The sequence below is a fragment of the Mustelus asterias genome, chromosome 6 (genome assembly GCF_964213995.1).
Source record: "Mustelus asterias chromosome 6, sMusAst1.hap1.1, whole genome shotgun sequence".
Lineage (NCBI taxonomy): Eukaryota > Metazoa > Chordata > Chondrichthyes > Carcharhiniformes > Triakidae > Mustelus > Mustelus asterias.
This window is the reverse complement of record NC_135806.1, coordinates 2,047,921-2,062,484: the sequence shown is the minus strand read 5'-3', so window position 1 is coordinate 2,062,484 and position 14,564 is coordinate 2,047,921. Positions and strand designations below refer to the sequence as shown.

General features: G+C 42.3%; 1 protein-coding gene across 2 annotated transcripts in view; it reads right to left on the bottom strand.

Moving 5' to 3' along the window:
• bnc2 (basonuclin zinc finger protein 2) overlaps positions 1 to 14,564 on the bottom strand; it is a 57,162-nt gene that overhangs the window by 12,547 nt on the left and 30,051 nt on the right. The window contains exon 2 of one of the 2 annotated variants that reach the window (XM_078213904.1): positions 1,566 to 1,592. The exons of the other annotated variant lie outside the window; for it this stretch is intronic. Within the exon in view, the coding sequence (XP_078070030.1) occupies positions 1,566 to 1,592 (27 nt within the window). The remainder of the gene's footprint in view (positions 1 to 1,565; positions 1,593 to 14,564) is intronic. 2 annotated transcript variants of the gene reach the window in all.

Here is a 14,564-nt window from a genome sequence, read left to right as displayed (position 1 = left end):
ACTATCAATGAATTCATGAATTCTGCAGATCTCCAAATCTGCATAAATCCAAAATCAGTCAAACACCTTCTGAAGGTTTGAGCTGTGACTCAGTGGGTAGCTCTCTCTCCTCTGAGTCTGAAGGTTCTGGGTTCAAGTCTTGCCCCAGAGATTTGAGCATGCAATCCAGGTTAACAGTCCCAGTGCGATACTGAGGAAGTGCTACAGTGCTGGTGGCACAGTCATTCAGATGAGATGTAAATGGAGGCCCTGACTGTGTTTTCAGATGGACATGAAAGATGCTACGACACTATTCTGAAGAACAGTGGGGTATTCTCCCTGGTGTCCTGCTCAATATTTATCCCTCAGCTCTCTCACTCAAAGCAGCTTTTACATAGCTGCCTGTGGTACATGTTTCACACAGTGACAAGCCTCAGTGAAGTATCCCGTTGGGTTGAAGCAGGTTGAGACATTCGGCGGTCATGAGAGGCACTATATAATTACAGCAAGGTCCTGAGCAGAAATAACAGGAGAAGGAAGGTGTGAGAATATAAGGAGCAGAGTTTAGAATGATAAGTAAGCAATGAGAGATGACAATGAAAGGATGATGGTGGATAGTTTGATACACTCACCACCACACCAGCAGAACTTCTCAAACAACTCAAATCATTTGATAATGATGTTCTTGGCTTTCCCTTCAGCTGTGTTATGGTCAATATTAAGATTGCTGCAATTGTAACCTGTATACTCATCCATTTCTTTTGATTTCTTTTTAAGAATTTGACTAAGGGAGGTCATTCAGCCCATCATGCCCCTACTGGCTCTTCAAAAAAACCTGTCCAGTTTAGACCTGTACACCAGCATTATCTCATTAACAGCCCAAATACTCTTCATTTTTTTTTTAACTAAAGGAAAACAGGGAACATTTCCTACAACAACTGGCTGTTGGTAATCTGATCCAAAGTGAAAGCTTGCTTTTTGGTTGATTTAGCAATTGTGGAATTGATTTGAAATTGACACACACATAATTATGGGGAGGGGAGGGAAAGTGTTGAGGGGGGGGGGGGAAGGGGGGGGCAGTGGGGGTGGTTCAGGGACATTTAAAGAAAGATCAGTTTAATTTCAGTTTGTGCAGCTGCTCAGGCAGTTTCTCTGAACCGAAGATGATTATATCAGTACACAAATCAGAACGGGGATGGGAGAGACTGGAAATGTGGGAAGCTTCAATGAACTGTTGTTAATAATAGACTTCCCTTCAAATCAGCGGAATATCAATGCTCCCACAGCAAAGTCCCCAAACATAACTCGAGTTTCGTACATCCATTGATATGAAGCTGTATTTTACTCAATGAATTTGCATTCTTAATGTGCTGATTATCTTAACATCAGACAGTTGTCAGAAAATACCTCGGAAACTTGTATTTTATTCAGAGTTTGTCATTGAAGTTCAAAAGTATGTTTTATGTACAATTTTAACACACTTGTACCAATTCTATATTGGTGTGTACTTGCAAGTATTTCATTCAGTACTTTACAATTTCACAATCAGCTACAACTACGTGTAAGATTAGTAAATGGTTTTATACCTGTGCGGTATTCTGTGTATGAGATGCCTGAGAAATGGGTTAAATAAAAAAAAAAGAAAGAAAAATTAGTTACGCCTTCAGTCACATAACAAACCAGGAAACCAGTGCTTTCATCATCAGTAACGTTATATCTGATAAATGGACACTTAACAAGTCAACACATGTTAGGAAACAAATCGGCCCCCTCCCATACTTCAACAATATCAGGGCTCACACCAACTTTCAAAAGCCATGGTGCTCCCCAGGGGAGCTAGCCTCCATAAATATGGGGAAATTCTGTAAAATAATTTTGAAGTTAATTTATTGCCTTGATTTTGTTGCAATTAGCTAAGGGCTCGAATACAGACCTCTTTCCTATAACACGTTGTGATAATCCCATTCCGTTGCACAGAGACACAGGGGAACATTCAAAATAATCAACCCTCATTTCTTTTTCTTCATCCCAAATATGGAACCTGAGCACATGCTCTCCCCAGAAAGATAAAGAATCGACCCCCATTCATGAAATCACCAAACCCTTTGCTTGGTTCACAATCAAATTGGACTCCTGACTACACAATGAATGGGAAAGGTGTATGTTGATGTTTTTAAACTAGTTACCAGAGATGGATCAATAAAAGAAAAGGTGAATGGGATCTGCAATTTTGAAAAAAACAGTTTTCTGACATTTATTTTAAAACATTGAAGCAATACATCAGGGTAAATCCATCTTCTGTCCCTTCCTCGCTAAGATGAGTCACTGGATCATCTTTTACTATTATTCATGCAGTTGTACAAGATCTAATAGCTTTATTCATTTATTCAGTTGTAATACCAGCCAATAGGCAGAAAACACTTTAAAAATTGCGATTAAATCATAGAACGTTGAACTGATTTAACAAACTTGAGTTTGGGCCTGGCTAGTGCAATGACTTTATGGATTACAAGAAACACCACAATCTGTGTTGGAATCGAGTCCAGAATGAGAGATCAAAGTCTTGTCTCCCCAATGAAATAGCCTCAAACCATTTTCTCTGGAAAGTACAGCAGTGCTCACCAAATGCAACAACCTTCCTTCCCCCACTCCCCATAAACAAACACAGTACCAAAGTTTCGTCGAGTTTCAGCCCACGAGACCACATTATAAAACTATCCCATAATTAAGCACAAATTATACAAAGTTAGAAATTTCACTCCAAAGGACCACAAAAATGTCTGGTGTAAGCAGCAGAAATATCACACTGGTTCAGGAGGAAGCATTGTTCCAAATTCAAGAGGCAGACGAGTGGGAGCTTTACTCTGCCACTGACTTGTGCATATTCTGAGAATGACTGATGGAAATGCTTTTGACTCTTGATTAGCAACTGTTTGTACATTGGTCACTTTGATAGCCATAAGCTCATTCATTCTTTTTTTAAAAATTACAATCAAATCAGTTTGACAAATTAAGACTATCAGGAGCTGGATCATGAGGTTAGGTTATTTAGGTTGTTATTTTAAATCTCTCTTGCCCTCAAGTAGATGGTGGTGAGCTGCCTTCTTCAGCTGCTGCAGTCCATTTGATGTACATTCACCCACATTTGAGTTAGGAAGGGCGTTCCAGAATTTTGACCCAGTGACAGTGAAGGAATGGCGTTATATTTCCAAGTCAGGATGGCATGTGATTTGGAGGGAAACCTTCAGGTGGTGGTGTTTCTATGCATCTGCTGCCCTTGTCCTTCTAGGCAGTAAAGGTCATGGGTTTGTGAGATGCTGTGGCAGGAGCATTGATGAGTTCCTGCAGTGCACTTTATGGATGATGCACACTGCTAGCACTGTGCGTCAATGGTGAAAGAAGTGACTGTTTAAGGAAGTGGATGGGGTACCAGTCAGGTGGGCTACTTTGTCCTGGACAGGACTGAGCTTCTTGAATGCCGTTGGAGCTGTACTCATGCAGGCAACTCCAGGTTTGTGCCCTGTATATTGTGGATAGACTCTGGGGAGTCAGGGGGTGAGTTACTCACCTCAGAGCTCTCAGGCTCCGGCCTGTTCTCGTTGCCACTTTATTTATAAAGCCGAGTTATACTGCACTTTTACAGTTAGATTAGGAACCTCAGCTTCCTTATGTTTGTTAGCCCCGTCAGGAATACTACATACAGATTAATGAGAGGAACACCGGACATTGGAATGAAACATTAGATGCTTTGGATTGCTGGTAAAATCTTTCTACAATTGAGATTCTGTCTACATGAAAAAATCTTAAAACAAGATCCATTGTATAGAATCTTAAAGTACGTCAGGAGCAAGGCTGAATTCAACTGTAAAATTCTGACCCAGTGTTAAATGTTTGCCAGATTCAGCGAAACCATGAACTTTGTATTTCCAAAAGTGAGAATAGGTGTCAGCTGACATGCAATGTGCAAGACAAGACATCTCGCATCAAATAAAGGAGAACCATGATTAGAGACTTAATAGAAGCAAGCTTCTGTAGCATGGCTGTGGCCATTCTGCCTTTTAACAACTCAGATAGTTAAAATTGAACAGGTTCAACTTCAACTTCTGTTCTAATTTCAATGTGGAATTGTTTGGGTACCAAACGATCTTCCCTGTTTTCATAGTAACTGCGTCTCTACGATATGAAAGCTACAAGAATCCATTTCCTGGGCCTTCCCAAAGGTAATTATCATTAAGCAGAATTAGCAAATGCATGGAGTCACCGAACATTCTCCAGTCTAGAACATTCTCTAAATAAACCAAAAGATGCTTTCAAGCATTACTTTAAATATACTTTAAATGGTGATTCATGAGATTTTAATAACATGGTGTGAAATTCTATTATATTCAGACATTGTGTCATCAGTGTTCATCAAGTCGCCAGGTTAACAACAGGAAATGTATTTGTATTAATTTCTGTTGCTTAATCTGAGCATTTAAAGTTTGGAATTTTCAGTTTTCCTAAAAGCTTCCTAAAGGTTTTACTGTCATAACTAAATAACGTATGGACACTTTTTCCTGGTCTTTGCAAAACAGTTTCCAATTGAATACATTAAAGGATCAATCAGACAGGAAGGAAATTAAGAAATAAACAAGATTGGAAAGCTAGGAATGGTAATTTAATGAGGCTGTGTCCTGGAGCACCTGCTGATTCACAATTGAAGCAAATCCCAAAACACATTTATTCATCCAAAACTACAACAATATTCAAGTTAGATATCATTTCCCAATACAAATGTTTAAACAAATTGTTTAATGGAGGGGGAGCGGGATGGAGGGGGAGCGGGATGGAGGGGGAGCGGGATGGAGGGGGAGCGGGATGGAGGAAGGGGGGTTGGAGGAAGGAGGGTTGGAGGAGGGAGGGTTGGAGGAGGGAGGGATGGAGGAGGGAGGGATGGAGGAGGGAGGTTGGAGGAGGGAGGTTGGAGGAGGGAGGGATGGAGGAGGGAGGGATGGAGGAGGGAGGGATGGAGGAGGGAGGAATGGAGGAGGGAGGGATGGAGGAGGGAGGGATGGAGGACGGAGGGATGGAGGACGGAGAGTTGGAGGAGGGAGGGTTGGAGGAGGGAGGGAGGGAGGGATGGAGGAGGGAGGGATGGAGGAGGGAGGGATGGAGGAAGGAGGGTTGGAGGAGGGAGGGTTGAAGGAGGGAGGGATGGAGGAGGGAGAGATGGAGGAGGGAGGGTTGGAGGAGGGAGGGATGGACGAGGGGGGGATGGAGGAAGGAGGGATGGAGGAGGGAGGGATGGAGGAGGGAGGGATGGAGGAGGGAGGGATGGAGGAGGGAGGGTTGGAGGAGGGAGGGTTGGAGGAAGGAGGGTTGGAGGAGGGAAGGTTGGAGCAATTTGATATTAGAGCGCGTGAGAAAAAAAATGACATTTGGTTAAAAAAGGGCAAAGGGAGAGTGAAGGCAGATTGCATTATTGCCTTTGCAATAAGCATTCTGATTGTGATTAATCAAAGGGAACAGGCATTATATATCACACAGAAGCTGCAGTAACTGTACATTAAAGCATTATATATTAACCAATAATGACAGACTGAACATTACACTGAAATTACAGATGTACGGCTTAGTCACAATATGTAGCAATTACCATTATCAATTGTAGAGATTACACAATCACTGTGCCTTCTACAAATTGCAGTCATTGTGGACCACATCACTATATGTATTGTATAGACATTGTGTTTTGCTACTATTATAGATTATATTGAAAATATATATTCTTGTGGTTTTTGTAACAACAAAATGCTATCCTATTTTATTTATCTTTCTGTTCAAGGAGTATTTTCTTTAATTCTCAATACATGTTGGTGAAGATGAATTTGGGAACCAGTATCTTTTCTTCCAGCAGAGGGACAATATACATTCATATAATTTGAGGAAGACAACAGTCAATTAAAGCTGCTTTAATGGGAAACGAATCATTCATGCCGGTCACGTACACTGCTCCCTTACCAGTCAAATTATTCACTTCCAGATAAGCTACTGCTAAACCCTTGTGGGGTTTAACTAATTTACTGCACAGATACTGCATGTCTGTTATAATAACAGGTAGGATGTATTGGGGTCGACCATTTATCAGAATTAGACTACTTTTCTCAATTCGTGGAGAATTGCTCTGCTTACACCATTCCCCTCACTGTAACCAGGCAGCCCCACATGGCCAGTATGTGGCAGCAAGCAAAACTGACACACTCTCTCTTTGCCTGTCAGTGGGGGTGGGGGTCTCTGGAGGAGCACAGGAAAGTTTTGCAGAGGTACTATCGCACCTTCCTCTGGAAAGTTAATCATTGTGACATGATTCTACATTGTTACAAGCTGGCTCACTTGTTTACAAAGTTAACCTACGTCTTAATGAACGTGTGTGACAAGTCACAAAAAAAATCAGGTAAACAAAAATCAAGTTTTGAGATAGGGTAAGAAATATTATGAGGTGATTTTTTAGTTTCTTCAGCTATACTGAAAGAGGAACTTGTAATAATGTCCTTATTAGCAATGATATTAATGCGTAACTCTTATCGGAACATACCCCATCAAATTATGCTCATAGTAATAGCTAGCAGAAATATCTAGCACATTAAATGGATACATTTTGGGCACAACACTGATTTTTTAAAATTTGCTTTATGAAAAATGTAGTTTCTGTAAGCAGATCCATGTATCTGCTCTGAAACTTGCACCCTAATGCAAAATGGGAAGTGCACGCTACAGGGCTAACGGTGAATGTTTTCGCATGACCACGCTATCAGAGTGTCTTTCTCTTCATGTAGTATCCTTGTTGTCCAAGGGTTGCCAATCATAACTCTGTGATGCCAAAATATCACAATAGGACAGGAGAAGTAGTAGGTCCCAGTAGCTATCACAGCTGGTTCAGGGAAGCAACGCACACCAACTGAGCTAACTAGTACCTATGAGGCATATTATTCAGGTTAAAACTAGTAATCAAATTTATTTGCGAGATTTGTAACTATACTGAAGCTGAAAGCAAACCATGAGTAACCAGAGATGCGTCGTCTGACTTAGACAATATTTTAAGTTACACTGAAAGTAATAAAATGGTGTACATCTTAGAATCCTTTTCAGAATATTCTGACTGAGACCTTCATAGTATCCCATTAATCTATAGAGTCCAATATCAGCAAAAAAATAGGGAAACATACGACTGAAGCAAATCAGCTGAAATTTAATATGGACAGCATCCCTTTTACTATTCAGAATGGGATTCAATGGCCCCCAATGAGAACAGTTATTTCCCATAAGGCAGGCAAGTAGATTATGAATCAATTTTACCATTCAGGTAGATCGCAGACTTCCGGTCTTCTGTGGGTTGATTGCTTTTGACCTTGACTTGCACATTAATTAGCTTTGCTGTCCTCAAACAGATAGCTTGGCACTGATCTGTTCCTGGATGCACTGCACACATTAGCTCTCAAAAAGGTAAGGGAATTGCAGGTGCAATTAACTGTTAAGAACGAGCAACCAACAGTAGTGAGGAGACATCCCTCCAAAGCCCGTCACTTTCTCCAGACAAGTTTTATGTATTGTTTCACATCTTCCATACGAATACAAATAATCCTCTTCCAATGATGTCTGTCAGAGATCCATCTTACTATTTAATATTTCACGTAAATAGTATGAGAGAGACTGAGGAATCTCTATTTCTATCACTGAGTACTCCTGGAGCATACCTCATCAGTGCCTGTATCTGCTGCAGGTAATGTGATTTGCTATTTATATGCTTCAATTTTCCATTTAAAAAATCCAGGGCGCAGTGAAATTGCCAATTCCTGAGCTAACCAGAGTCAGCACAATATCACTTGGTGCAACTGACTAAATCAAACACGTGCAGGTTAGAAAACAAGCACATCCAGGTTTGAATCTGGATTTCAGTGCACCTATTTTTGTGTATTTTCAGGTGTGTTTGTTGCTTCACATCACCCTCCCCCCCTTCCCCTGTCTGCACACACCTCCACCACCACCCCCCACCCCCTCCCCCCCATTGACCTCAACTGCAGCTAGTGGAATTTGAATTCAATAAAAAATATATGGAATTTAGAATCTACCGATGACCATGAAACCATTGTCGATTGTCGGAAAAACCCATCTGGTTCACTAATGTCCTTTAGGGAAGGAAATCTGCCGTCCTTACCCGGAATGGCATACAGGTGGCTCCAGATCCACAGTAATATGGTTGACTCCTAACTGTCCTCTGAACAAAGGCAACTAGGGATGGACAATAAATGCTGGCCAGCCAATGACACCCAGGTCCCACAATTGAATAAAACAAAAAGTTTGTTCGGCATGTCCGCTATAACTCTCACCAACTTTTACAGATGCACCATAGAAAGCATTCTTTCTGGTTGTATCACAGCTTGGTATGGCTCCTGCTCTGCCCAAGGCCGCAAGGAACTACAATAGGTCATGAATGTAGCCCAGTCCATCACGCAAACCAGCCTCCCATCCATTGACTCTATTTACACCTCCCCAGACATTCTCTCTTCCACTTTCTTCCGTTAGGAAAAAGATACAAAAGTCTGAGGTCACGCACCAACCGACTCAAGAACAGCTTCTTCCCTGCTTCCATCGGACTTTTGAATGGACCTACCTCGCATTTAGTTGATCTTTCTCTACACCCTAGCTATGACTGTAACACTACATTCTGCACTCTCTCCTTTCCTTCTCTATGAACGGTATGCTTTATCTGTATAGCTCACAAGAAACAATACTTTTCACTGTATACTAATACATGTGACAATAACAAATCAATACTATAGGAAGGATGTGATTGAATTGGAGAGGGTGCAGAGGAAATTCACCAGGATGTTGCCCAAGATGGAGTATTAAGTTATGAAGAGAGGTTGGTAGGCTCAGGTTGTTTCTTTCGAGCAGAGAAGGCCGAGGGAGGACCTGATTGAGGTGTATAAGATGACAAAGGGCATGGACAGGGTGTATAGGAAACTTCTGTTCCCCTTAATTGAAGGGTCAGTAACGAGGAGGCACAATTTTAAGGTGAAGGGCAGGAGGTTTTGAGGGGATTTGAGGAAACATTATTTTACCCAGAGGGTGGTGGGAGTCTGGAACACACTGCCTGGGAAAGTAGTAAAGGTGGGTAACCTCGCAACCTTTAAAAAGTACGTGGATGAGCATTTGAAAACTCATAACATTCCAGACTATGGGCCAAGTGCTGGAAAGTGGGATCAGTGTAGATTTAGTGTAGTTTTATCAGTGTAGAATCAATGGGCCGAAGGGCCTCTTCTGTACTGTACGACGCTGACTTTATGACTCTGCTGACTGAGCCGAGTTCTGAAGGTGAGGTGAGAGCAACTGTCCTAGATGTTAAGGCAACATTTGACTCAATCCGGCAGCAACAAGCCTGAGTAAAATTGAAGGCAGTGATAATCGGGGAGAAAACCTTCCTCTGGTTGTAGTTGTTGGAAGCTAGTCATTTCAGCCTCAGCACCTCACTGCAGGAGTTCCTCAGAGTAGTGTCCTTGGCCCTGCAATGTTCAGCTGCTTTACTAATGACCTTACCTCCAACAGGAGGTCAGAAGTGGGAATGTTCACCGATGCTTACACAGTGTTGAGCTGCATTCACAACCCCTCAGACACTACAACACTCTAAGCCTGCAAAACCTGGGCAATATTCAGGATTAGGTTGATAAGTGACAAGTAACACCATGCCAACTAAGTACCAGGCAATGACCATCTCTAACAACAGAGTGAGTGTGTAACCACCCCTCCTTGACATTCAACCAAATTAAAATCAACATAATAGGGATTACCCAGACCAGAAATCTGACTGGACGGACCTATCCTGTCTATAAATAAAAAATGTAGAACTATCTTCTGGGCATCCAACCCATCAAAAACTTTCCAAATCTTAAAGATCAGCGTCAGGTCATCCATCATCTACATTTTTCCAGGGAAAGACCTCTGGACAGTTCAATCTTTCCCGATGGTAACATTCTCTGTCCTGGCATCAACCTAATAAATCTTATTTGAACTCTCTCTGGTTCTTCTGTGACTTTGTTATAAGGTGGAGATCAGAGCTGATCACAAACCCCACAATAAAGTTTCTATCCAAGTTTAACTAACTTTCTACTTTTCAATTCTATCCCATTTTTAAATCGTCTCACCAATGCCACTGAAAGTGATTGGACAGATTTTAAAAGTCATCATGATTGGTTTCACGTTCGGGAATTCTGAGGGTGGGGAGAAGAAAACATTCGATTTCATTCCCATCACGGCCGTGAATTACATTTTAAGAAGAAACAAATCTTCTTTCGTATAAACAGAGAGAGTTCAGACAGAGGTGAAATTGTAGAGGATTCCCCACTCAGAGATCTGAGTGAGGTCGGCAATGTTAAACCAATGGAATGGTGCGAATCTGTACGCATAGGAGGTTTACTCAAATGGTGCTGAGGGTTGAGGAATTCAGTCACACAGAGAGAACTGGGATTGTTCTTGGTGGAGCAGAGGGGTTTAAGGAGAAATTTAATATAGGTGGTTAAAATCATGCACAGTTTTGATAGAGTAAAGAAGAAGGAACAGTTTCCAGTGGCAGTTGGGTCGGCAACCAGAGGGACACAAATTCAAGGTGGTTGACATAACAACCAGGGCAAGTGATTTTTTTGTTCATGGGCGTCGCTGGCTGGACCAGTATTTATTACCCGTCCTTAGTTGCCCAAAGGACATTTAAGAGTCAACCACATTGCTGTGGCTCTGGAGTCACATGTAGGTCAGACCAGGTAAGGACAGCAGATTTCTTTCACTAAAGGACATTCGTGAACCAGAATTGGATTTTCCGACACTCGTCAATGGTTTCACGGTCATCATTAAACTTTCAATTCCAGATCTTTACTGAATTTAAATTTCTGTGGTGGTGGGATTTGAATCCAAGTCCCCAGAGCATTGCTGGATCAGGAGTGATGAGGAGAATTTATTCAATGCAATGAGTTGTGATCTCATTGCATTGGAAGGTGCTGCCTGAAAGTTAATAATAACTTTCAAAAGGGAACTGGATAAAATACTTGAAAAGGCAAAGTTAAAGGGCAAGTGGGAAAGAGCAGAGTGGAATGGAACTAATTGGTAACTCCTTCAAAGAGTCAGTACAGACATGATGGGTTGTAAGGCCTCCTGTGCTGTATGATTCTAAATAAAACTAGCATCTGGTGGAATTTCTAGGTAGTGAAATGAAAGAGTATAGAACAGAATGTGCCCATAAAATTGTGTCTTACAATCTCAGAGTAAGAGCAGCATTTAATTTTTGGAAATGTAAGCGTTTTTGGGAATTACTGACCAGTTGGCAGAGTTTAGGGGAGATTTCACAAATGCTCGCTGGAGATCAGTTGCGGCAGAGATAAACCAGTCAGAATGGAAAAGAACTGTGGCAACTCGGAATCAGGTACTTTTGAACAAGGAATCTCCTATTTGCATGGCCTTTGAACTGAGGAAATATTTACATTCAAACATACAGGTTTGGAGTTCCCTGGAATGTCATTACACCAACATTTACCCTATCCTTCCTGAGAATCACAAGAAGTGTCGTAAAAGTAAAAACATAAAGCCTAAAGCAAGAGGAAACAGGTATATTTATTAAAAAATCACAGCGCAAGGAAAGATTCACAACAGCCTCATGATTGTTCCACAGTAAAAATGGCTGTCACCAGGTTTCCCGCAGGAATGGGTCAGTAAATCAATCTCTCCGATTTAACCACTCGGCTCGGCTAACTGAGTTAAAATCAGGACACTAATCTTAGTATTACAGTGAAAGGGTTGGAGGCACATCTTTTGGTTTATGACATCCTCTGAACTATTGGTCTAGAGGGTACAAAGAACAAAGAAAATTACAGCACAGGAACAGACCCTTCGGCCCGCCAAGCCTGCACCGACCATGCTGCCCAACTGAACTAAAACCCCCTACCCTTCTGGAGACCATATCCCTCTATTCCCATCCTATTCATGCACTTGTCAAGACGCCCCTTAAAAGTCACTACCGTATCCGCTTCCACTACCTCCCCCGGCAATGAGTTCCAGGCACCCACTACTCTCTGTGTAAAACATCTGCCTCGTACATCTCCTTTAAACCTTGCCCCTCGCACCTTAAACCTGTGCCCCCTAGTAATTGACTCTTCCACCCTGGGAAAAAGCTTCTGACTATCCACTCTGACCATGCCTCTCATAATCTTGTAGACTTCTATCAGGTCGCCCCTCAACGTCTGTCGCTCCAGTGAGAACAAACCAAGTTTCTCCAACCTCTCCTCATAGCTAATGCCCCTCCTACCAGGCAACATCTTGGTAAATCTTTTCTGTACCTTCGCCAAAGCCTCCACATCCTTCTGGTAGTGTGGCGACCAGAATTGAACACTATATTCCAAGTATGGCCTAACTAAGGTTCTATAAAGCTGCAACGTGACTTGCCAATTTTTAAACTCAATACCCCGGCCGATGAAGGCAAGCATGCTGTATGCCTTCTTGACTACCTTCTCCACCTGCATTGCCACTTTCAGTGACCTGTGTACCTGTACACCCAGATCCCTCTGCCTATCATCTTGGCTCTGGTTGACAATGTGAAATGACAGATATTAACCACCGTTATAAACCTCACCTCATTCTCTCCCACCAGCTGTGCAAATGAAAGTCAAGAGAGAAGTGTAAGAGAGGGCTGCGTCAAGACCATTCGGCCCATCGAGCCTGCTCCACCATTCAACACAATCATGGCTAATCTTGGGCTTCAACTTCACTTTCCAGCTTGTTCCCCATATCCTTGATACCTTCAGATGCCAAAACCCCGTTGACCCTAGCTTTAAATATATTCAATACTGGAGCATTCACACCCTCCTGGTGCACAGAATTCCAAAGATTCACAACCCCTTATGTGAAATAATTTCTCATCTCACCCCTGAATGATCTGACTGTTAACCGGAGACCATGCCCCTGTGTTTTGGTCACCCAGCCTGGGGAAACAGCCTCTCAGTATCTATCCTGTTGAGTGCCTTTAGAATCTTGTAAGTTTCAATGAGATTGTCTCTCATTCTTCTAAACTCCAGAGAGTAGAGGCCCAATTTACTCAGTCCCCCATCATAGGACAACTCTTTAATCCAGGGAGCAATCTAGTGAACCTTCGCTGTACTACCGCCAATGCAAATATATCCTTCCTTCAATCAAAACTGCACAAAGTATTCCAGATGTGATCGTATCAAAGTCCTGCACAACAGCAGCAAGACATCTTTACTCATGTGCTGCAATCCCCCAGAAATAAAGGCCAACATGCCACTTCCTTTCCAAATTGCTAGCTATACCTGTCTGTATCTCTCTGCAACCTCTCCATGTCTTCCTAACAACTTCCACTTCCACCTAGCTTTGTATCATTAGCAAACTCAGGCATCGCCTCTGTGTGGACAGGTCACCAAACTCCTCTGCTGCCCTTCCCCCTGTCACGATGCAGCAATACTCTTTCCAAATCCATCAACACACATGTTCAAAAACGTACCCCAGCACTTCCACAAACTGGATCATTAGAAGTTTTTAAAAGTGGAGGTGGATAAATATTTGGCAGATCGAGGAATAGAGGGGTACGGGGAAATGGCACAGAGAAGGAGCTGAGGCTGGCATAGATCAGCCATGATCGTAATGAATGATGGGGCAGCTTGAAGGGCCTGGTGATCTATTCCTGCTCTATTTCTTATGTTCAGTAAGATTATAACCTCGATTCTGGTATCATTCAAGTAAATCTTTTTTTGCATCATCAGTAATAACTCTATATCTCATTAGTAATAGAGAGAACAGTACAGTGCCTCAATCGGAAAGTGAACCCATCTGGTTCACTAATGTCCTTTACGGAAGGAAATCTGCTGGCCTTACCCGATCTGGCTACATGTGACTCCAGAGCCACAGCAATGTGGTTGATTCTCAACTGCCCTCTGAACAAAGGCAACTAGGGATGGGCAAAAAATGCTGGCCAGCTACGTCCAGGTCCCATAATTGAATAAAACAACAAGTTTGCTTGGATTAAGGGGCCCCAAGGATCTTGCAATTAGTGAACCTAGTCTGGTTGGAACACTGTCCATTTGGAGGTGTGAGAATGGGAAGTGGAGTGCTAATTTGTAATTCCCTCTTTAAACTACTTAAAGAGTTTCCCAGGTCCATGCGACCAAGTTTCTGTGCTACGATAACCTCCAGGAGTGAATCTGTACCTACTTGGCATTCCCTGGATTTAACATAATTCTCACCCTCTCTGATGGATTCAATGGATATTTCACCGACCTATTTTTTCTGTGAAGGGCAACCAGAGGAAATCATTATTCTTCCAGTTGGAAGTGGTACTTGTACTGGTCTCAATTTGAATAAGAAGAGGGGAGAATTCACTTTCTATTGGGTGTCTAGCAGATGTGGTCGGGCTGAAGGGTCTCTCCGGCTTGTTTCACTCTCTGTGGCCTTTGAATTATTCCTCAGAATGGTAGCCAGGAATCAGCAGAGAGAGAGATTGTAGATTTATAACACTCAAGGCGGCCAGTGCGTTTGGATTACTTCTGTACAAA